The sequence below is a fragment of the Nematolebias whitei genome, chromosome 2 (genome assembly GCF_014905685.2).
Source record: "Nematolebias whitei isolate Nwh7 chromosome 2, NemWhi1, whole genome shotgun sequence".
NCBI lineage: Eukaryota > Metazoa > Chordata > Actinopteri > Cyprinodontiformes > Rivulidae > Nematolebias > Nematolebias whitei.
Genome location: NC_056499.1, coordinates 56,869,698 through 56,895,073, shown reverse-complemented (window position 1 = coordinate 56,895,073; position 25,376 = coordinate 56,869,698). Strand labels below are relative to the sequence as shown.

The 25,376-nt window shown below is 43.0% G+C and overlaps 1 protein-coding gene across 1 annotated transcript in view; it reads right to left on the bottom strand.

The window, feature by feature from the left end:
* The window catches only part of LOC119424952 (liprin-alpha-1), a 229,419-nt gene that overhangs the window by 155,257 nt on the left and 48,786 nt on the right, over window positions 1-25,376 (bottom strand). Inside the window, exons 6-13 of the mRNA XM_037692477.1 lie at window positions 22,681-22,782; window positions 19,898-20,131; window positions 19,674-19,820; window positions 18,298-18,432; window positions 12,859-12,942; window positions 9,659-9,790; window positions 4,341-4,403; window positions 1,419-1,495 (exon numbers count right to left, since the gene is read on the bottom strand). Coding sequence (XP_037548405.1) covers window positions 1,419-1,495; window positions 4,341-4,403; window positions 9,659-9,790; window positions 12,859-12,942; window positions 18,298-18,432; window positions 19,674-19,820; window positions 19,898-20,131; window positions 22,681-22,782 — 974 coding nt within the window. The remainder of the gene's footprint in view (window positions 1-1,418; window positions 1,496-4,340; window positions 4,404-9,658; window positions 9,791-12,858; window positions 12,943-18,297; window positions 18,433-19,673; window positions 19,821-19,897; window positions 20,132-22,680; window positions 22,783-25,376) is intronic.

The following is a 25,376-nucleotide window of genomic DNA, read 5'->3' as shown; positions in this document are numbered from 1 at the left end:
TGCTTCTGTGTGCTCCTCAATAATTCCCTGTCTCCCTCCCTGAAGGCTCTTTTTTTCTGGTTTAGCAGTTCCTTCAGGTCAGTGGTAATCCAGGGTTTGTTAATGGGGAAGCATCTCACTGTTCTGGTGAGGATGGTGTTGTTTACACACAAGTTTATATAGTCACGTCACACACTCAGTCATGGCATTGATGTCCTCTCCATGTGGCTGGCACAGTGCATCCCAGTCTGTAGCCTCAAAACAACCCCGCAGGGCTTTTTCAGCTTCCGCTGACCATTTTCTCACTGTTCTCTTTATTGCAGGTTGTCTCTGAACAAGGGGTTTATATTTTGAGCAGAGAAACACAAGATTGTGATCTGATTTGCCAAGAGGGGGTCTTGCTTTAGCAATGTTTAAATCCTTGACATTTGCATAAAACAAGTCCAGCGTTTTGTTCTCTCTGGTAGAGCAGCTGACAAACTGTTGGAATGTCGGAAGTGTAGCAGAGAGTGAGACATGATTAAAATCACCAGATATTACAACAAACGCACTAGGGTCTTGTGTCTGTAGCTTAGCAACTTCGGAGCTGATGACATCATATGCAGTTTCAGCAACAGCATTGGGTGGAATGTAAATAGTTGCCAAAATAACACTGGTGAACTCTCTTGGCAAATAATATGGACGACAACTTAGTGCTAACAGTTCAATATCTGGACTGCAGAGACGACACTTCACAGTAACATGTCCAGGATTACACCATCTGTTGTTCACAAGCACTGCCAACCCACCTCCTTTCCTTTTGCCACTCCTCTTTAAATCTCTATCTGCTCATATGGTCAGAAAGCCTGGCAGAGAAACGCTGGCGTCGGGGATATGATCCTGCAGCCATGTCTCAGTGAAACACACAACACTGCATTCCTGATACTTTGGACGGGTCCTTGTTAAAAGAGCTTGAAGTTCATCCAACTTGTTTCCCAGCAATCTCACATTGCCCATCATGATCAATGGAAGAGATGGTTTGAACTTCATTCTTCTCTCTTTCTCCCTCTTCTTTGCTCCTGCTCTGCATCCACGACGCCTCCTTTTCAACTCATTTGGGATTTGGGGCTGTAGTTGAGATATTATTTGAGCTTTGGAGAGGTTAATAAGCTGCTCCCGGTTGTTAAAAAATACCTTGTTGCCATGGTTACGCATCATAACAAATGTCCAAAAGTAAAGATATTTCGGTAAAAATCCTTCCAGCTGCACAGCATCCGACACCAGAGGAAATAATCATGAAAAAAAGCAATTTATATCAAGAAAAAGAGGAATTAAAGTTTTCAAAAGTAATATCTTAGAAGTAACAGAGCTACTCCAACATGCAGCCACCTTGAGCGGCGCAATTCCAGAATCTCAAGAACTTCTCAAAAACAAGCCAAAGCTATTAGTCAGCAGCTTACCCATGCAGCAAGTTACTCCTACTCCTGTCCTGCTCATTTTCTGCCCTCATTGTCTCAATCTGGATTAAGAGCTGCTCCTACAGAAAAATATATGTACAGACATTTTCATGTGGCAGAAAAAATAAAGTTTGCATTTTGAAAGAAATACAAAAAAATGATAACATCCCAGTTAGATTAAATAAATAAAATCTAAGAAAGAGGTCATTGTCAGGGTTCCCAGCAGTTCATGAAAACACAATTCCCTGCATTTTCCATGATTTTTTTTTCCTGAGAAATCCTGAAATTCCTGGAGATCTTTCAGTCACACCAAACTTAACATCTTAGGTGGTGGGTGGAGTCACATTCAAAGATGATGGTAAGGTATGTTGTAATTTACTGTACTTGCATATGGCAATTGTTCCAAATAATTAATTATACTGTCTAACATCAGAAACTAAAACACCAACATAGCCAATCAGTAAGGACCAGTGGCCCTAGCCAATTTGGCACCCTAGGCATTATTTTAGGTGGCACCCCACTTAATTTTCTAAAACTCACTGCCAGTTTACATGCACCAGTTTACATTTAAACTAAATTAGAAACCAGATTAAAACTGGTAACAATATAATGAATATAAAACGGAATATCTAAAGCCTCGATCATACCTGCCAACATTTGCTGATGGCCAAGAGGGACATGTATATGTATTAGTGAGCACCTGCCTAGTGAGCAGTCCTTGGGGGATCCGAGGGCATGTCCCAGACAGACACATTTTTATTAATCTACTCAAAACTATAAACTCTCCGGCCATTTCAATTGCATTGTGCTAAATTCTAAGGACTAATAAAACAATTAAACTTAGTGAGGGTAGTACACTGACAGCTGGCCTTTAAGCTGAACTTTACCTCTTTTTTTCCACAGTGTACATGTGTACACACCCAGATAGTGATGCACACAGAGCAGGTACAATTTAAGTAGTGGAGGAGGAGGGTGCTAGCTAAGCAAAGTATTGGAATTAACAGTATCCATATTCAATATTCGGGCAGCACGGTGGCGCAACTGGTAGAGCTGCTGCCTCTCAGCGAGCAGGTCCCTGGTTCAAACCCCGGTCCAGGGGCCTTTCTGGGTGGAGTTTGCATGTTCTCTCCGTGCATGCGTGGGTTTTCTCCGGGTACTCCGGTTTCCTCCCACAGACCAAAAACATGCATGTTAGGCTGATTGGTAACTCTAAATTGTCCCTAGGTGTGAGTGAGAGAGTGAATGGTTGTTTGTCTCGTTTGTCTCTATGTGTCCCTGTGATGGACTTGCGACCCGTCCAGGGTGTCCCCCGCCCCTCGCACAGTGATTGCTGGACATGGGCACTGGCGACCCCCGTGACCCAAAATGGAATAAGCAGGTAAAGATAATGGATATTCAATATGCAGCTTAAATTGTTTTTTCATATTAGGACATAATATTACCTGTTAGTTTTAGTAAAAGAAAGTTACCGTACTTTCTGGTGCATGAGCCACTATTTTTATCACAGGCACTGAACACTGAACACATCGGCGTATACAATGCTGCAGCTAATTTATGGAATTTGTTTTTGACAGACTTGCTTCTTGCTGCCAAAACATTTTGCTTCGTCACACCCGGGCGCTCACAGAGCTGCCCAATACACTGGGGGTGGGTCCTCATGACTCAATGAGACTACCTGTATAAATAAAGGTAAAAACAAAATCTGACCAATGAAATTAATGAACAGGTCACAGTTGAACCAATGAAACGGGGAGAGGAGGAGCAAACAGGGAGGGGGATTCTAGTTTTACTGGGATTCACTTTCACAATTCTGCATGTGCAGAGCATGTGAGCCTCACATGCTCACAGAGCAACTTTCGCTCTGGGGAGCAGGAGGACAGCTTAAAGACAGCAATCGATGACTTCCTGGTAGGCTACTGTATTTTTATTTTTAACCAGCCGTGTTAATGGCACCGTTCAGAAAAAAACATTTACTGCATGTATTTGTGTATGTTAGCGGTATGTACTGTTGCATTCTGTGGTTCACTGTGGTTGACTGCTGGTCACATGGCCTCAGAGAGGGATTATGGGTAAAATTTATACTCCTTGTTAATTCAACAAAGTTAAGTTGGGTCCTCTGGACGGTTTCTTTTTGTTGAAATGTTTCATCTTTCATCCAAAAGACTTCATCAGTCTGAGGAGCCAGAACAAATTCAGTCTTATAGTCTTTTGGATGAAAAAAAGAGGAGGAGAGAGCAGGTGAAAGATGAAATGAATGGAAAAAAAGTCTTTCATCTTTTGGAGGACCTGACTTAAGTTTGTTGGGATTTTTTACCTGGATTATTGAGAACACAATTTGATATTCATTGTTAATCATTTCAGTTAGCTGTTTATCACTGTTCTTGTAGTGATTAGTGTGTTCTTCTTTGTTCATGTGATAATTATGTGTTAGTTTGTGTTAGTAACCAGTAACCAGTGAGGGAGGTAGTTGTGTCATGAAGACCTGTAGGCTTCACTCTGTCTGTGTGTTGAACAGGAAGACAAAGTCTATAAAACATCATCTGGTGATTGATTCTTGATCTACAAGAGCTGGACATCTGTCAGTGGCTGTGAGCTGCCACTACTGTTACAACGTGAACAACCGCGGCTTATACACAAGCGCAACTTATGTGTGTATGAATCATGTTTTATTTAGTGTGCGCGGCTTATATGGACTTATAGAGCTTGTTGATACTATAATACGAGTATTAATACATGTACATGTTAAACTCTAAGGAAGATCCTCTTTAAACCACTGGGTCAGAGTTCAAATTCCCCGAGTTTTCCCGGTCTGAAAAATGTGAAAGTCTTTTTCCAGGTTTCCCCTGATTTCCGGAGTCGCTGGGAACCCTGAAAGTCTTCTGGACTACTGACATAAGAAGGAAATTGTTTCAAACACTCCTTTACCTTCTCATGATGAGATTCTTCAATCAACTTCTTTGTGTGTTCCAGTTCTTTTATCAGAGCGTTCTGGAGAGAGAAAAAAACACTCCTGACACTTTCGCATTGAGACGAGCTTCCATTGACACATCTAGAATTTAAAACTGCACAGAGAAACAGGTTAAATAAAGGGTAATCTAAATAAATTGAGTTTGCAAAACAAAACATGCATACCCTCTGGAAGGTGTTTTACCTGGTTTTACCTTTATGTATTTTGTCTTCTACTATGGATTTCTAAAATTTTAATCTTCAATTAACTTTTTATTTTATTCTTGTTTTTAAATCTGTATAACTTTGCTTTCTTCTTTTGGCTTTTCTCTCTGCAGGGGTCGCCACAGCGAGTCATCCTCCATCTTTCTCCGTCCTCACTCCAACTACCTCCATGTCCTCTCTAACTGCATCCATATGTCTCCTCTTTGTCTTTTTCCTGCAGCTGCATTTCTATCATCCTTCTAGCAACATAATGGTATCGGCACAATCACAAAAAAGGGTTAAATCATGTCATCTGGACAGTTTCTTTTTAGGAGAAACTTTGCTAATTTGATGTAATTATTTTTATTTTAAACTACACAAACAGATGTCTGGTTAGTATGAACAAAATGTATTTTCAGATTATTAGCTAACAGAGACGTAGATGAAAGAGATCTGATGTTCAATAATCCACATTTAATGATTTTACTATTTTGTTCTGGTAAAGTAACTGTGTTTATTTTAATAAGATTTGTATGATTTATTTTTCTAGAGCTGATTTTTGGTTCATTTAATTTGGACCGTGGGTGAGCTGGCACAGTTTCAATGGGGGTTTGTGTGGGTAACAGACCATAAAGGCATTTAATAAAATGCACAACTGGAACACACAGCAATAAGGTAAGAACTATGTGAATCAACATAAAGAGTTTAAAATAGAGCTGTTGAAATTATCGCGTTAATTATTTGCGTTATTTTATTTATGTTTTACACGATAAAATAAATTAATACAACGATTAATTTGAAAAGCTCCCCCTTGGTGTTGCTGTACCTCACTTCCGGTTACTCAGCAAATCTAGCGATGGACAAAAAGGAAGACACGATATTAAATGGACAATTTCGCTTTAAGTTGTTACCAGATGGTGCTTTGGACAAAACCAAAGTAATTTGCATATATTGCAAAGGTGTATTTAATTATCACCGAAGCAATTCATCTCTCACATATCACCTGAGGGCGAAACATCCCGGTGTGGCAGCGACGTCAGAAGGAGCAGGTCTCCGACAGACAACGTTGCAACAGTTTGGAGTGAGAGGTGGGCCGCTGACTAAGGTAGCCACCAACAAAATAACGGAGGTTATTGCTCGTTGGGTTGCTAAAAACTGTCGACCTATAAATATTGTTGAGGATGCAGGGCTGAGGGATGTGATTCGGGAGGCGTCGGGGGACTCTGCTCATCAGCTACCTGCAAGGTCAACCATAATGTCCAGAATAGAGACGTTGTACAACAACCAGAAGGTGATTCAGCAAACTCTGTTAGAGCAAGCACCGTACGTCGCACTCACCTGCGACCATTGGACTTCTGCTAGCAATGATAGCTATCTGGGTGTCACGGCTCACTTTATTGATGACAACTGGTGCCTGCACTCCTTTGCTTTAACTGTGAGTAAATCTACCGAGCGCCACTATGCAGAGGCATGTGCGCAGCACATCCAGGCGGTCGCACAACAATGGAACATTGAGGAAAAATAACAACGCTCAGGACCTGACAGCAGCTGCAAGGCTCCTTCCATATAAGCACCTGCCTTGTACTGCTCACGCTCTGCAGAGAACAGTGTCACTGGGGGACAGTGGATTTGACGCTGTTTTAACCAAATGTCGAAAAATTGTTGGTCACTTCAAGCACAGCCCATCTAACGCTAGAGAGTTGAATCAACAGCAAGTTGCACATAAACAACAAGAAGAATCCCTGATTCAAGACGTGCCCACAAGATGGAACTCCACTTTACACATGATCCAAAGGATCCAACAAAATAAATCACCAATAGAGGCGACCCCGCCACAACAGAGCAGCAAAATTCCCCTGATTACAGACGCTGAGCTTGGAAAGATGAAGAAGTTGGAGGAGCTACTTGAGCCATGCAGGTACGTTTTTATTTCTGTTTCCTTCTATTATTTTACTTAAGTTGATATTAGTTAAGTCAATGGGTCAGTTAAACTGTGTAAAAAAAATAGACAAACTAATTATGTGTGTTTCTGCATATTTTAGAAGTAAAACAACAAATAATTAACAACAAATGATTATAGTTTAGTGTTTTCACAGGTATGTCACTGAAACTCTGGGTGGACAGAACTGCATCTCCTGTTCTGTGGTGCTGCCGCCTTCTGCCACATGTTCAGAGTCATGGAGCATCAGATGATCAGACTGTCAACATAGTGCGATTCAAAAAGGCCTTTTGTGAAGACCTGGCTCAACGAAAGGAGAACTCCAATCTCACTTGGCTCAAGAATGCTGCTGCACTTGATCCCAGGTTCAAGGACTTAAAATGCCTTCCTAAATCTGAGAGAGGAGAAGTGTGGAGTTCTTTAAACAACTTGCTCAAAGAGGGTAGAAATACCCAGATCCAAGGTGCTCAAACAACAGGGGAAGCACCACTAAAGAAGAGGAAGATGTCCGTCTTCTTGCTTGCATCATCTGATTCAGACACAGACGATGAGGCAGACTCCAGTTTATCTACACTGGACCGCTACAAATCAGAATCCAAACCTGACATGGACGAGTGCCCACTGCAGTGGTGGTCAAAAAGAAGAGACTCATACCCTGGAGTAGCACAAACTGCCTGCAAATATCTCTCCACACCTGCCACCACTGTACCTGTGAAAGACTGTTCTCCCTCTCAGGCCACATGGTTCAGAAAAAGAGAGCTGCTCTCTCTTCCAGTAATGTAGAGACACTGGTTTGTCTTAGTAGCTGGTTAAATGAAGAGTAGATCTGGTACATGTGCTTTAAAAACAAAGCAGAAATGTTCTGTAAGGTTCTAATTTGCAGTTCACACTAATTCATACTGTTCATCAAACGGTAAATGTTTTGAACCACAAAATGAATGTTTGCAATGCACTTTAGTTATGTGCTGTATTTTCTTTGCAAATTTTATTTTAAAGCTTTTAAACATTGTCAAAGTAAAAACAAAAAAAAGTAAATGACGTAATTGATGAATGAATCCATCTTTATTATAAGTTGCCTTGAAAAGTGTTTAATCACAATTAATCTCGATTAATTTTTAAACAGATTTACTATTAATTGCTTAATTTTTATTAATCGATCAACAGCCCTAGTTTAAAAAAATCTGTCCTGCATTTTTCTTTTATAATCAAAATTTGTTTGTACATAGGGACAGGACTTAAAAATTGTACTACAGCCAGCCTGCAGGGGGCGACTGTCAACTGTGGCTTCAATTTCTGTTTTCCAATACTTACTAGTCCAACACATGGTCCCTCGTTTAACGCGGGGGATCTGTACCCTGAAGCCCCGTGATAAGTGAAAAACAGCGAAGTAGGAATAGTAGTACAAGTAGTCAATAGTTTATTTTATATATATATATATATATATATATATATATATATATATATATATATAAAGGCGTTTTAAACCCTTCCCGCACTCTTGCAATATTCTAACAATGTTTGTAAACGCTCTAAAAGAGCACAGAATGACATGATTTCAGCTCCATGTCTCCTCTGCTCTCAGCCACATGCAGTGGCGGTTCCTTATATGGGCGACATGGGCGGCCTCCAGCAGGGGGCGGCATAACCACTATGAGGGATATAATCATGACTGTTTGGTGATGACACAATTGATAGTGTATTCTGAATAACAAAATTCGCACACTGTTAGTTTGCAGAGGACCAAGTCAAGTAAGAGCTAACTTTGTTTTTCCAAAGAACGAGGATGATGGTAGAAGTTGCCACCACCAGTATTTTTGGAAGACGTTAGTGGTGAAAAGATGCTTAGAAGCTGGTTGGTGTATTCGGGAAAAAACAACAGCCTTTTCTGCTTGTGTTGGAAGTTGTTTTCAAAAAGGAATACGGGGGGGGGGGTTTGCTCGCATAGGCTAGGACCGCCACTGGCCACATGTAAACACTCTTGGCCACGCCCACTTCTCTGCACAGAGAACAGCTGATCAGCTGCAGCAGGAAGGTTATTCTGCAGTATGCTGGTGAAGATTCTCAGTCATCCAGGACATGGTAATTCAAAAAAGTTCAAGACAAACACAACTGGACTTTATTTGTAACAGAAGACGTTTCACTTCTAATCTGAGAACCTTTCTCAAGTCAAAGAGCAGTGAGTGTGGGGTTCAAGTTATAAAGCTGAGGTAAGATACATACATCCATATGCAGACTGACCTATCAAACCTCACAGTAGGGGTTTGTTAAGGTCTTTGTTAAGCTAATTCACAGATGGGCCACCCTGGTCACCTGGATGACATTAATGCTAGGTGTGAAACTGGCTGGGTATCAGTCCTAAAGCTGCATTATAAGTTTTTGAAAGTTGAAATCTGAGACCTCCTCCTCTGTTTAAAGATGGTTTCTCTCTTTTTACAAAAATTGCTTCCTTCACACCCTCTCAAACCAGTACGCAGTATGGGCTGCACTAGGGCTGGGCCATATCTTATCGTTCACGATAATACCGGTAAAAAAAGCTTTCCCGGGAAAAAAATTATGCTAATTTCATGACATAATACGTCGGTGTTTCCCCTTATACAAGCGGGGCGCCACGCCCCGTTAACAGAACAGAGCGCGCCCAACTACAGAACCAAACTGCGCACCGCCCCATCCACCTGTCGGTACAGGTGTAACACTAATTAGCTGTGCGCAATACTAGCTAGCTAAAAATATACAACGCGCAGCTCAGCTGTGTCTCCACCCAGCTCTAAACTGCCGGTGCAGACAGTGCACAGCTCAGTTATCTCCCCCCCCCCCACCCCCACCCCGCTCTAAGCTGCCGGTACAAACGCAGCTCGGCTTTTATCTCTCCCCCCACCCCGCTCTCCTGTCGGTACAGGCGCAGCTCGGCTGTGTCTCTTGAGTTCCACAGTCGATGGACCAAGAACAGGGTCAGGTGATCAAAGACAAAGCATCAGAGAAATCGATCATTCCGGCAGGAACAGAGGAAGCTGAAACACCAGCACAAGTTCAGGGTCAGCTGAAGACACATAGTCACAAGTTTTGGAAGGGAAGACAAGAGCAGGTTTATGTACGTACAAAGACTATCATTATATGTCTGCCTTCGACAGGGAGATAAAAGGAATATTTCAGTCACCTTATCCTCCAGTGCAGACATCCTTTCTTTAAGGTGAAGCTGCAGCCTCTCGTTGGACTCGGACAGAAGTTTATCAACGGTCTCAGACAAACGCCTGTTATGCTCCTCATTCATCTTTTCTCGTTGCCGTGCCTACAAAAAGAAAGCATTTTAGTTTGCTGAATTTGTTACAAACCGGATTTCAAAACAGTTGGGACACTAAACAAATTGTGAATAAAAACTGAATGCAATGATGTGGAGGTGCCAACATCTAATATTTTATTCAGAATAGAACACAAATCACAGATCAAAAGTTTAAACTGAGAGAATGTATCATTTTAAGGGAAAAATCTGTTGTTTCCAAATTTCATGACGTCAACAAATCCCAAAAAAGTTGGGACAAGTCCATTTTTACCACGTGTGGCATCTCCCCTTCTTCTTACAACACTCAACAGACGTCTGGGGACAGAGGAGACCAGTTTCTCAAGTTTAGAAATAGGAATGCTCTCCCATTCATGTCTAATACAGGCCTCTAACTGTTCAATCGTCTTGGGCCTTCTTTGTCGCACCTTCCTCTTTATGATGTGCCAATTGTTCTCTATAGGTGAAAGATCTGGACTGCAGGCTGGCCATTTCAGTACCCGGATCCTTCTCCTACGTAGCCATGATGTTGTGATTGCTGCAGAATGTGGTCTGGCATTATCGTGTTGAAAAATGCAGGGTCTTCCCTGAAAGAGATGACGTCTAGATGGGAGCACATGTTGTTCTAGACCCTGAACATAGTTCTCTGCAATAATGGTGCCTTTCCAGACATGCAAGCTGCCCATGCCACAAGCGCTCATGCAACCCCATACCATCAGTGATGCAGGCTTCTGAACGGAGCGTTGATAACAACTTGGGCTATCCTTGTCCTCTCTGGTCCGGATGACATGGCGTCCCAGTGTTCCATAAAGAACTTCAAATCGTGACTCATCTGACCACAGAACAGTCTTCCATTTTGCCACACTCCATTTTAAATGACCCCTGGCCCAGTGCAAACGTCTGAGCTTGTGGAGCTTGCTTAGAAATGGCTTCTTCTTTGCACTGTAGAGTTTCAGCTGGCAACGGCGGATGGCACGGTGGATTGTGTTCACTGACAATGCTTTCTGGAAGTATTCCTGAGCCCATTCTGTTATTTCCTTGGCAGTGGCATTCCTGTTTGAGGTGCAGTGACGTTTAAGGGCCCGGAGATCACGAGCATCCAGTAGAGTTTTACGGCCTTGACCCTTACGCACAGCGATTGTTCCAGATTCTCTGAATCTTTTGATGATGTTATGCACGGTTGATGATGATAACTTAAAAGTCTTTGCTATTTTACGCTGGGTAGCACCATTCTGGTATTGCTGCACTCTCTTTCTGCGCAACAATGGTGGAATTGGTGATCCTCTTACCATCTTGGCTTCTGAGAGACACTGACACTCTGAGAAGCTCTTTTTATACCCAATCATGTTGTCAATTGACCTAATTAGTGTTAATTGGTCTTCCAGCTGTTCGTTATATGCTCAATTTCCTTTTTCCAGCCACTTATTGCTACTTGGCCCAACTTTTTTGGGATTTGTTGACACTATGAAATTATCAACATATGTTTCCTTTAAAATGTTACATTTACTCAGATAAACTTTTGATCTGTCATGTATGTTATATTACGAATAAAATATTGACATTTGCTATCTCCACATCATTGCATTCAGTTTTTATTCACAATTTGTTTAGTGTCCCAACTTTTTTGGAATCCGGTTTGTAAATATAACATCTACATAGGTGTAAGACATGTAAAAACAGGAACAGGTCAAAAACAGAAAATTTAACATCCGTTTATTAACATTCATCTCAGTTAAATGGACTGTACTTATATTGGGCGTTTCTATATAATGAAGATACTCACAAAGCGTTTTACAGTACAATCTGTGCCTCATTTACTCATTCATACAACACTCTACCTGATCTCTACATAGCTAATTGAACAAATCATTCTAAAGAGATCTCCTGATGCATGCTCAATAATCCAGGTAGAAAAATCTAAAAAAGTTCAATCTGGTCCTCTGGACATTCAAAAAAAAAAAGCAAAACAACAACAAAAAAAAGTAGAAACGTTTCGTCTTTCATCCGAGAGACTTCCTCAGTCTGAGGTGCTGTTTTCAGCTCAGTCTCTTAAATAGCACCTTCTCAGAGTGGATCAACCAGTTTTGCTGCTGACAACCAAAACCAGCTGATCACATGCTCAAGAAGGACCATCAGCCTAACAATGGGTCATTAGCACCTGATGGCTGTTTACTGTTCACAGAGGGCTGAGTGATACTAGCAATCACAGCATTGTAAGAGGGGAACAGTTGAACCCAGAGGCCTCCAGCCCTGTTTAATGGACGATTTCTTTTCACAAAGATGGACTCCTTTACTCCTCTCTCTGTTGGTCAGGCAGGTCTTGTTGTGCCATTAACACTAAAATAGTTATTGAGTCAAGTGTTTCTTATGTAGGTAAAACTAGATGTTTAACAACCCATTAAAATACACCAGAATGCAGGAAATGGCATCTACTTCATTAAAAAATTTCAGGGAGAAGACCCCCAGACTCCCCCCAACAGTGCCCCCCCCCCCCCCCCCCCCCCCCCCCCCCCCCACACACACACACATTACAAATATGCTTCTGATGCCAATGGCCACTGTGTTGCTAATCATCTTCCAGAGCAGGACCCTCACCCAGACCAAAGCAGGACTTTCACATATAATATACTACTCAATTCATGAACAACAAGATTATTGTCTTTTTCATTTGAAGTGGGCAAAATCACTTATATTAAAAGTGAACTAATGGAAATTGCTGTTGTAATTAGATTATTTTAATAAGCCATTTAACTTGCTATATCCCAGATTTTGAACAGGTGTGATACTGGTGTGTGAGCACAGCATGCACATCTGATGATGCTCACAGTGGTCCTCAGTGTGTTTGCCCAGACACATGAAAAATTAGAGGGAACATTGGTCACAGGTAAATACACCTGCGTCACAGGTACATGGAAACATGGTGTGAAATGCAAATGCCACTTGGTAAGGGCTTTAAGAATTAGATGAGAAAAATCCTATTTTGTGCAAACAAAAGATGTGCAATCCATTTAAGATTTCAGGCATCAGAGTGTAAAATACAACAATAAAATAAAAAACTAAGGTTTTCCATCGTTTCTCACCCTGAGCAGTTCCTGGTTCTTCTCCTCCAGTTGGGCCTCCAGCTGCCTCAGCCTCTCCTCCACGTTACCATGGCGTTCTTCTGCCTGGAAGCAGAGGGCAGCGATCAAAACTTCCATCTGATTTCTACAGTGAGAGTCTCAGGAGTTTATTGTGAAAGTGACAATAAACCAAGTTTTTTATATATGCAATGACTCACCAATGATTTCCCAACCTGATGGTTATTGATATAATGTATCAATAAACAAAATCTAGCGAGGTAGACTTAGGACTGTTAAATAGCTGGTATCTTGCATCAGGCACATATGGGATAACATACCCCTTCAAAAACTCTGAACAACTGGTCTCATCAGTTCCTGGTTTATTTAGACCAGTAGTGTCAAACTCACTTATAAAAGGGGGCCAAAATTAAAAACTTTTTCCAACTACGGGCCAATTTCAGAAACTACATTAACTCGAATCAGATACCCAGCATCTTTTCTTTGTCATGGGTTCCTCAACAAGAGTTTGATTGGTCTGATTTGATGTTCTGTGTTGTGCTTTCAACATCATAATCAAAGATTCCTGAAAAAATTCAAGAGATATTAGTATTTTTCATTTCACATATCATCTTGGGGGCCAGATAAGATATCAACAAGGGCCACATTTGGCCCCGAGGCCTTGAGTTTGACACATATGATATACACTCGTGACTACTGTTAATAGAGGAGGGGATGATTCACAATGAAAACATAGCCTGTTCCAATATTTTTGAGATTTGTTGCCGTCGTCAAATACATATTCAGATTATCCACCCTTTTTGGAGTCCTTAGAGGGGGTACTGGAAAGTGCACCTCCTGGGGACTCCCTTGTTCTACTGGGGGACTTCAATGCTCACGTGGGCAATGACAGTGAGACCTGGAGGGGTGTGGTTGATCTGAACCCGAGTGGTGTTCTGTCGTTGGACTTCTGTGCTCGTCATGGATTATCCAAAACAAACACCATGTTCAAGCATAAGGGTGTCCATATGTGCTCAGGACACCCTAGGCTGCAGTTAAATGATTAACTTTGTTGTCATCTCATCTGATCTGCGGCCACGTCTTGGACGCTCGGGTGAAGAGAGGGGCGGAACTGTCCACTGATCACTACCTGTTGATGAGTTGGCTCCGATGGTGGGGGAGGATGCCAGGCAGACCTGAGGGATGCTGTCAGGCTGAAGGAGGAGTCCTATAGGGCCTTTTTGGCCTGTGGGACCCCGAAAGCAGCTGATGGGTACCGGTAGTCCAAGTGACATGTGACTCGGGTGGTCGCTGAGGCAAAAACTCGGGCATGGGAGGAGTTCGGAGAGGCCATAGAGAATGACTTACGCACAGCTTCGAGACGATTCTGGTCCACCATCCGGCGTCTCGGGGGGGGAAAGCGGTACAACACAAAAACTATTTATAGTGGGGGTGATGTGCTGCTGACCTCAACTCGGGATGTCGTGGGTCAGTGGGCAGGATACTTTGAAGACTTCCTCAATCCCACCGGCATGTCTTCCACTGAGGAAGCAGAGCCTGGGAACTCTGGGTCGGGCCCTCCAATCTCTGGTGCTGAGGTCGCCAAGGTGGTTAAAAAGCTCCTCGGTGGAAGGGCCCCAAGGGTGGATGAGATTCGCCCAGAGTTCCTTAAGGCTCTGGATGTTGTAGGGTTGTGCTGGCTTACGTGACTCTGCAATATTGCATAGACATCGGGGGAAGTTCCCCTGGATTGGCAGACAGGGTGGTGGTCCCCCTACACAAAAAGGGGGACCGTAGAGTGTGTTCCAACTACAGAGGAATCACACTCTTAAGCCTCCCTGGTAAGGTCTATTTGGGGGTTCTGGAGAGGAGGGTCCGTCGGATAGTCGAACCTCGGATTCAGGAGGAGCAGTGCGGTTTTCGTCCTTGTCGTGGAACACTGGACCAGCTCTACATTCTCAGCAGGGTCCTGGAGGGTGCCTGAGAGTTTGCCCAACCGGTCTACATGTGCTTTGTGGACTTGGAGAAGGCATTCGACCGCATCCCTCGGGGAACCCTGTGGGGGGTACTCTGGGAGTACGGGGTACCAAGCACTTTGATACGAGCTGTTAGGTCTCTGTATGACCGGTGTCAGAGCCGGGTTCGCATTACCGGCAGTAAGTCGGGCTCGTTACCAGTGAGAGTTGGACTCCGCCAAGGTTGCCCTTTGTCACCGATTCTGTTCATAACTTTTATGGACAGAATTTCTAGGCGCAGCCAAGGTGTTGAGAGGATCCGTTTAGGTGGCCTTAGGATCGCGTCTCTGCTTTTTGCAGACGATGTGGTCCTATTGGCTTCATCAGATCGTGATCTACAGCTTTCGCTGGAGCAGTTCGCAGCCAAGTGCGACACAGCCGGGATGAAGATCAGTTCCTCCAAATCCGAGGCCATGGTCTTGAGCTGGAAAAGGGTAGAGTTTCCTCTCTGGGTCAGAGAGGTGGTCCTGCCCCAAGTGGAGGCGTTCAAGTATCTTGGGGTCTTGTTCACGAATGAGGGAAAAATGGAACGTGAGCTTGAAAGGTGGACAGGTGCAGCGTCTGCAGTGAAGTAGGCGCTATACAGGTCTGTCGTGGTCAAGAGAGAGCTGAGTCAAAAGGCGAAGCTCTCAATTTGCCAATCAATCTACGTTCCTACCCTCATCTATGGTCATGAGCTTTGGGTTGTGACCGAAAGAACGAGATCTCGGATACTAGCGACCGAAATGAGTTTTTTCCGCAGGGTGTTTGGGCTCTCCCTTAGAGATAGAATGAGAAGCTCGATCATCCGGGGGGGAATCAGACTAGAGCCGCTGCTTCTCCACATCGAGAGGAGCCTAATGAGGTGGCTCGGGCATCTGGTTAGGAAGCCTCCTGGACGCCTCCCTGGTGAGGTGTTCCAGAAATGTCCCACTGGGAGGAGACCCAGAGGAAGACCCAGGACACGCTGGAAGGACTATGTTTCTCGACTGGCCTGGGAACGCCTCGGGATTCCCCCGGAGGAGCTGGCCCAAGTGGCTGGGGAGAGGGAAGTCTGGGCCTCCCTACTTAGGGTGCTATCCCCGCAACCTGACCCCCGATAAGCGGAAGAAAATGGATGGATGGATGTGTATATATATATATATATATATATATATATATATATATATATATATTTAAATATACACAGGTCCTTCTCAAAAAATTAGAATATTGTGATAAAGGTCATTATTTTAAATAATGTAATTATAAAAATGAAACTTTCATATATTTCAGATTCATTGCACACCAGCTGAAATATTTCAGGTCTTTAATTGTTTTAATACTGATGATTATGGCATACAGCTCATGAAAACCCAAAATGCCTGTCCCAAAAAATTAGCATTTCATGAAAAGGTTCTCTAAACAAGCTATTAACCTAACCATCTGAATCAACGACATAACTCTAAACACCTGCAAAAGATTCCTGAGGCTTTTAAAAACTCCCAGTCTTGTTCATTACTCAAAACCACAATAATGGGTAAGACTGCCGACCTGACTGCTGTCCAGAAGGCCATCATTGACATCCTCAAGCAAGAGGGTAAGACACAGAAAGAAACTGCTGAATGAATAGGCTGTTCCCAGAGTGCTGTATCAAGGCACCTCAGTGGGAAGTCTGTGGGAAGGGAAAAGTGTGGCAGAAAACACTGCACAACGAGAAGAGGTGACCGGACCCTGAGGAGGATTGTGGAGAAGGGCCGATTCCAGACCTTGGGGGACCTGCGGAAGCAGTGGACTGAGTCTGGAGTAGAAACATCCAGAGCCACCGTGCACAGGTGTGTGCAGGAAATGGGCTACAGTTGCCACATTCCCCAGGTCAAGCCACCTTTGAACCAGAAACAGCGGCAGAAGCGCCTGACCTGACAAAAGTACTTTTTTCGGATGAAAGCAAATTTTGCATGTCATTCGGAAATCAAGGTGCCAGAGTCTGGAGGAAGACTGGGGAGAAGGAAATGCCAAAATGCCAGAAGTCCAGTGTGAAGCACCCACAGTCAGTGATGGTCTGGGGTACCATGTCAGCTGCTGGTGTTGGTCCACCACTAGTTTCCCCTACCAAACACCTAGTTATTGCTTTCTGAAAGTTTAATTATTATTTGTTCAGTGGTTCATTAGATATTTTGCTAACAGACAAACGGTTGATTCCAACAGGTAAAGGTTAAAAAGCACATGCACTGAATACCACTTAGAGGTATGTCTTTTAAGGATTCTGCTACTCCACTACCAAATTTTAACACATCTGTAAAAGTGACTGAACTATCACCATGACGTTTTCTAAAGTCACTTGGCTGCGGCAACTGAAATGAACTGAATTAAAGGGTGGCACGGTGAATCAGAGGGTAGAAGTGCAGCCTCTCGGCGAGAAGGTCGCCAGTTCAAATCCCAGTCTGGGACATTTCTGGGTGGAGTTCGCATGTTCTCTGGGTGCATATGTGGGTTTTCTCCAGGTACTGTGGTTTCCTTCCACAGACCAAAAACATGCATGTTAGACTGATTGGCAACTCTAAATTGTCCCTAGGTGAAAGAGAGTGAATGGTTGTCTTGTTTGTCTCTATGTGTCCCTGTGATGGACTGGAGACCTGTTCAGGGTGTCGCCCGCCTCTCTCACAGTGATGGCTGAACATGGACACCAGTGACCCCCACAACCCGAAAAGGGAGAAGCGGGTTAAGATGATGGTTTACTCCAAATAGTGACAAAGTAGAGTATGTGTTGAAAATCAGTCACAACAGAATATTTTCTGTAGTCAGCAAGTCAGTCAAGATGACTGCCACAGCCAACTGACTGCAAAACACACACACACGAACCCATGCACGCACACACACACTGGATTATAATTCCATCCGTTTTACAAATGTTTAGCTCAAATTTGGTGTGCTAATAGCTGAGACTGTTTGCAAAGTAACTTCTGAACCACAGAATGGTAAGAACATTGGAAACGGTTCGTGTTTTAAATGTGCTATACAAATAAATTTGACTTGACTGAATGAGTTTAATAAAATCTGAAAATAGTCATTAATAGACGTGCAGTGTTTCTCCTAGTTTACTTGCCTTGGCAGGACACATATCTTTCATGATTTTTGTCAAGAGGGGGTGGTGTGGAGACAGCTCAGCGTAAGTGATGCAGAGCGCTATCTCTGTAGCTTTTTAGCTAGCGCGTCTGTATTGTGCGCTGCTAGCTTAGCGCTACGTCAGTGGTGGCAGTTCAATAGACAGGGTGCTCAGTTCTGTTGACAGGGCGGGGCGCCCTGCTTGTATAATGGTAGGGGAAACAGTGCAGTCAGACACATACATAAACAAATGCAGACTGGAAATAAAAAACTGTCCAGCTTCACCTTACAGAGGTGGGAAATATTGAAAGTTTTGAAAAAATTCTCAAAGCATTTTAAAGAAACAGGTGATAAAGAACAGCTGGCAGGAGGCAGATATTTGTACCTTTGTGAGGGCGGCAACCCTTTGCGCCAACTCAGCTTCAACTTCAGGAAGACTTTCTGCTTTACGGATGGTCTGCTGCAGCTTCTGCTCAGCCAGTTCCAGCTTCTCCTGAAGCTGCCGATTTCTCTCCTCAGACTACAACAAACAATTCAACAAGATGAAAAGAAAGGAAGGAAGACCAACAGGCAGGGGGAAAGAGGGACACAAAGTAATGATGGGTGGGCAGAAAGTCAAGAGGTCAGTCAAAATCTCACAAAGGCAGATTAAAAAACTAAATGCAAAGCAGGAAGATGTCTCCTTGTCCACTGTCTACATGAAAAGAATCCAGCCAGTGTGTTCAAGGTTTCCTATCCAGTTTGGACACAACAAGAATTCACTGGCTGCATTCTGGGAACAATGGAGCCTGATAGGGATAAAAGAAAAATACATTTAAAGTGGTAAGAACCAACTCCTCTTTAATAAACTGTGCACAGACTTCAATGTAAAACTGGATAGACTCCATGAGAAGAGAAACAAAATCTGCTCTCTCAAGCAGTTGCGAGACCAAAATGACAATTTTGGTCTCCTAGGCGCGCCGAGAGCCTGATGTAGACACAAGATCTGGGCAGAACTTTTTCTCTTGGGGGGTTTGTGTCAACTCTTGTGTGACTGGCCAGAAATGTGAAGTGGGGGAAGTTAATTTGGCCATAATGCTCCATGAGTTGCTCAAGAATAAGAGAGGACCCATTCACAGTAGGGAGTATTAAGTGCTAGGAGCTAACATTTGCTTCTGGGATGGCAATGATTGCTAATCTCTCCTAGGCAGAGGCCGGCATGATGTCCGCTGAACGCACAGCGAGACTCGACTATCGTCATCTTGAAAAAGAATGTCCTCCTCCTACTCTTCAATGGAACAACTTCCATCATTGTGATTGTCAGAGTTGTAACAACAGGAATCACTGACACGTTTCTAATTTTAATTTAATTTGACATTGAAAGGACATATGATTCATAAATCTCTGGTGTAATTTAGGTAAAGACAACTGAATTGATATCAGTGAATATTACAGCTTTAATTTGTTGGAGGTCCCTAAACCTTCATCTCACTCAAGGTGTCACATTTCCTTCCATTTCCTCGTCCACACTGAAAACAAAACACCCGCTGCCAAAGATTTTGCGAAAGCTAAACTAAACTGAAAAGATGAATTATAAATCCATGCACAGTATTTATAAACTGAAGGGCCAAATTATTGTGACCTTTTATTGATGAAGAAAACAGAGATCTGCAGTGTGCTGCTTGCTGAAAAGCACCTCAACATGCCTGGGTTTGACTGTACAGACACATAAAAAAAAAACCTTGGTTTGTCGCATCAACAATGTTAAGAGCAGGAACCTACTTGTCTGTAGAGGGACTCCTTATTGGCCACTTCGTTCTCTAGCTTGTCATTCAGGTCATGGACTGAAGTAGCTTCACGTTGAGCTGCAAGGTAGCGTCTTTCCAAGGTGGTGATCCTCTCCTCCATGTCTTCCTTCTGAGCCATAGACTGTTAACCAAAAACCTTTAAGTCTCTAAAGTACCACACATGGAATCAATCCATTTTATTTAAGAAACTGCTCTCACCTCTCTGAGGTCCCTCTGTAGCCTTGTGTTCATGTCTTCAGACTTAATGAGGTCCTTTCGGGCTGTGTCCAGGTTCTCTTCCAGCTCACTGATGCGTGACACCATGACAGACATGCTCTCCTTTAGCTGTCCCAGATCAGCAGTCTGTCGGTCCACCACCTCCTGGAGCTCACCAGTTTTCCCAAAGCCAGGACCAGACTCCTCCTCCTGACTCAGTGAGTCATCCGATGACCTCTGAGGACACATCAACGTACACGTTTCAGCCAATGCACACCAGACAAACAGAAAATCTGAGTATCTGACGTGTTTCAAGCTCTGGGTTTGATATCTGTGTTTCTCCTACCATTAGGCAAGCAGGACGCCCCGCCCAGCCTACCGACCCCCCAACCCAACAGTTGTCAGCATCGTTGTAGCGTGGTGCACAATACAACCACGCTAGCAAATCTGCTACTGACGTACCGCTCCACTTCTCCTGCCACGGCAACAAATGCTGGCAGCAACGTAGCGCTAAGCTAGTATGCAACACAGACGAGACTCCGTCCCGTACTACTACCCCCCCCCCTCCCTCCAGTCGACAAAAAAAAGATGTGCGCCCTGCCAAGGGAACTGTTCTAGAGGAAACACTGGATACCATTCAATGAATTAACATTTTTCTTCTTTCGGCTGCTCTTCTTCGGGGTGGCCACAACAAACTAACTCGAGTGGCAATTGTTTTTAAGCAGGATGACCTTCCTGATGCAACCACCGAGCTACCACAGCCCTTTGTGTGGAGCAGAGAGCTGGCATCTAGGGTGCCTGGGGGAGCAGATGGTGGGGGTTAAGGGCCTTGCTCAAGGGCCCAGAGTTAGAACTATCATTTCTAACCCGAACCTGGAGCCCCGCCCCGCCCGCCCAACCCGGATTCGGACCAGGCCATAATAATGTGCTTAATGTGCGGGCCGGGTCGGTGTCGAGCTTTTTATTGCATCACGGACGCGCACGGCCGACAATCCAATTATATGCCGACATGGCTTGCCAAACTGCACCTGCCGTACATGGCCATTTGAACGCGCGCTGACCAGCCAGTTGAAAGAGGTAAAAAGTTAAGTTAAGCTTCAGATAGACTACTGCCAGCGATCCATCATCCCAAACGGCCGTTCATTAAGCTGCGGAACGCTCTGAACGGGTTCAGAGCTGATGGCTAAGGGCTGAGGCCGTGTCGGATCAGATGTGGCTGCACAAAAGCCTGTTGGGAGTCAGACTCCACTGGCCTGGAGATGAGTGTAGACCGCAGAGTCCTGACCTGATGATGTTGATCTTCTGCGTTTAAACCCAAAAATACATTATGGCAAAGACTGGTTCATCCCAAAGATCCAGTCTCCCGGCACAGAGTAATATTGTGTATGCTGTTCAGTGTCAGGAGGGCTGTGATCAGTCTTACATCGGAGAAACTAAACAGCCACTGGCCAAAATGATGGCCCAGAGCAGAAGAGAAACTTCATCAGGCCAGGATTCTGCGGTCTACACTCATCTCCAGGCCAGCGGTCACTCTTTCAAGGATGAAGATGTTCACATCCTGGACAGAGAGGAACGATGGTTTGAGAGAGGAGTAAAGGAGGCCATCTTTGTGAAAAGAAATCGTCCATCATTAAACAGGGGTGGAGCCTCCGGGTTCAATTGTCCCCCTCTTACAATGCTGTGATTGCTAGTATCACTCAGCCCTCTGTGAACAGTAAACAGCCATCAGGTGCTAATGACCCATTGTTAGGCTGATGGTCCTTCTTGAGCATGTGATCAGCTGGTTTTGGTTGTCAGCAGCAAACTGGTTGATCCACTCTGAGAAGGTGCTATTTAAGAGACTGAGCTGAAAACAGCACCTCAGACTGAGGAAGTCTCTTGGATGAGAGACGAAATGTTTCTACATTTTTTTTTTTTTTTTTTTTAATGTCCAGAGGACCAGATTGAACTTTTTTGGATTAGACCATGGTGTTGTCATTATTGTTTTTCAAATGTTTACAATGGTTCCAGTCGCTCATCGAGTTCGAACACTGGTAAATACAAATGGTGGATCGAATTTTGTGAAATTTCTCCAACAACCAGTGACCCGTGTGGGCTGATTTCTCCACAGTATTCTAATTTTTTGAAATCCTGTTTTCGTGGGTTTCATGAGCTGGAAGTCCAAATTATGTAAAAATAAACAAATAAATACTTGAAATTGTTTAAATTGTGGGCCCTGAATCTTTAAATTATGGAAGTTAAACAACCATGATATTCTAATTTTTTGGAAAGGGTCTCTTGTTAAAAAACCTGAAACTTGCAGAAATAAGCTGAAAGTAGCAGAAACAAGTTAGAAGAAGCACAAAGCAGCTGAAAAATGTTTAAATTTGCACAGGAAAGCAGAAAGAAGCTGAAGCAGAACAAAACGTGAAAGGAGCAGTAAACGGTTGTTAACAGATGTAAAGATATGAAAGATGTAAAATGAGCTCAATTCATTTTCTATGAAAAAAATGGCAGAAAAAGCTAAATATTTCAAAAGCTAAAGTTGCACCAAAAGTCATAGCAGAATAGTCCTGGAAGAGCTGAACATTTTGATTTATGATTTGTGGAAATAGCTGAAAACTGCGGGACGAGAATCGTGCTGAAAAATGTACGAAAGAAAAATTGATCACAAAAGTGTGAATGACTCATGAACATTCACGCAACAACACATTTTTCCACATATTTGTACCAAGTAATATTCATTAGTTGAGCATGATTTTCATTGAGTGAGTGAAAGAAGCCTTGATCAAAGTGAGAGTGATCACCTTGCCGTTAGTACTCGGTGTGTTTTCAAAGTTGTGGTTGACTTCGCTGGTCCCGTCTGCCAGCCCTCTCTTCTGAATGCTCTGTTCCCTGAGGTAAGAAAGCTGCAGACAACATGACACTATGAACAACACATTTACATTTTTACTTGTTTGGTCCTGAGTACACATGCACTTCACTTCTAACACTTTCAATTTGTTTTTAAATCCATTTACCCATAAAATGTCACATGGTATAGAACTTAAAGTCTTGTTTCTTTATCTGTGCCAAGAAAATTAGAAAAAGATGTGTGCTTTTACTGAAACAACAAGAAAAAAAGGAAATAAAGAAGAATAACAATATGTATAGCTATATTGTTAAATCTTCATGCGAGGTCACTTCCTGTGGCGCCCCTGACGAAGGGAGCAGCCGAAAGTAAAAACTTTACAGAATTTAGTTTTAATGAAGTTTACGGTCAATATTTGGTGTGACCACATTTATTCTTCAACACAGACTGAAGTCTTTTGGAAGAGTGTTTTATTTTTTTCTTACATGACTGCCCACAGCCAAAAGAAGAAAAACTAGCAAGATATCGGGAAGAGAATGGTCAACCTCCACCGTTACTGAGTCCTTTAAACATAAGAAAACCATCATGCCTCGGTAGGTACTCCAGCTGAAATAATCCATACAGTGAGGAAACTACACAAGTATTTGAACACCCTGCGACTTTGCAAGTTCTCCCACGTAGAAATCATGGAGGGTCTGAAATGTTCATCTTAGGTGCATGTCCACTGTGAGAGACATAATATATAAAAAAAAATCAGGAAATCACAATGTATGATTTTTTTAATAATTCATTTGTGTGTTCCTGCTGCAAATAAGTATTTGAACACCTGCCAATCAGCAACAGTTCTGGCCCTCAAAGACCTGTTCGTCCTCCTCTATAACGTCCACCTCCACTCCACTTATTATTCTAAATTAGAAGCACCTGTTTGAGGTGGTTAGCTGCATAAAGACACCTGTCCACCCCACACAATCAGTAAGACTCCAACTACTAACATGACTAAGACCAAAGAGCTGTCCAAAGACACCAGAGACAAAATTGTAGACCTCCACAAGGCTGGAAAGAGCTACGAGGCAATTACAAGCAGCTTGGTGAAAAAACATCAACTGTGTGAGCAATTATTAGAAAATGGAAGAAGCTAAACATGACTGTCAATCTCCCTCGGACTGGGGCTCCATGCAAGATCTCACCTCGTGGCGTATCAATGATCCTAAGAAAGGTGAGGAATCAGCCCAAAACTACACGGGAGGAGCTGGTCAATGACCTGAAGAGAGCTGGCACCACTGTTTCCATGGTTACTGTGGGTAATACACTAAGACGTCATAGTTTAAAATCATGCATGGCACAGAAGGTTCCCCTGCTTCAATCAGCACACGTCCAGGCCCGTCTTAAGTTTGACCATGACCATTTGGATGATCCAGAGGAGTCATGGGAGAAAGTTATGTGGTCAGATGAGACCAAAATATAACTTTTTGGTCTTAATTCCACTCACGGTGTTTGGAGGACGAAGAATGATGAGTACCATCCCAAAAACACCATCCCTACTTTGAAGCATGGGGGTGGAAGCATCATGCTTTACAGGTGTTTTCTGCACATGGGACAGGACAACTGCACTGTATTAAGGAGAGGATGACCGGGGCCATTTATTGAAAGATTTTGTGGAACAACCTCCTTCCCTCAGTTAGATCATTGAAGATGAGTCATGGCTGGGTCTTCCAACATGACAATGACCCAAAGCACACAGCCAGGAGAACCAAGGAGTGGCTCCATAAGAAGCATATCAAGGTTCTGGAGTGGTCTAGCCAGTCTCCAGACCTAAACCCTATAGAAAATCTTTGGAGGGAGCTCAAACTCCATGTTTCTCAGAGACAGCCCAGAAACCTGGTGATCTAGAGAAGATCTGTGGAGGAATGGTCCAAAATCCTGCTGCAGTAAACCTGATGAAACACTACAGGAAACGTTTGACCTCTGTAACTGCAAACAAAGATACTGTACCAAATATTAACATTGATTTTCACAGGTGTTCAAATACTTATTTGCAGCAGTAACACACAAATAAATTATTAAAAAATCATACATGGTGATTTCTAGATTTATTTATTTTTTTATATCATGTCTCTCACAGTGGACATGCAGCTAAGATGAACATTTCAGACCCTCCATGATGTCTAAGTGGGAAAACTTGCAAAGTCACAGGGTGTTCAAATACTTAGTTCCTCACTGTGTCTTGGCAGATTTGAACTCAAACAATTCCTAGTCCTAAGTTAAAAAAAAAAATAATCCATTAAATTCCACTTCATCAATAAGCAACAAAAATAATTTGGTTTTTGCCCTTTATTAATTAGCAACACTGGTCTTTTTAGATGTCTGAGCAAGTGGAGGCAAGGAGACGAGGCTGCAAAGCTGCTGCACTTCAATGCATCCAGCAGAGCCCGGAGCCCAACTACAACTGTTCTTTTATTATTATCATTATTACTATTATTATTATTATTATTAAGTGAACGATGATGAGAACGATGAAGACGACAATTATTTTTCATTCAACCTTTATTTAGACAGATAAATCCCATTGAGCCTCGAGGACTCATTTACAAGAGAGCCCTGAAACTTATTATTATTATTATTATTATTATTATTATTATTATTATTATTATT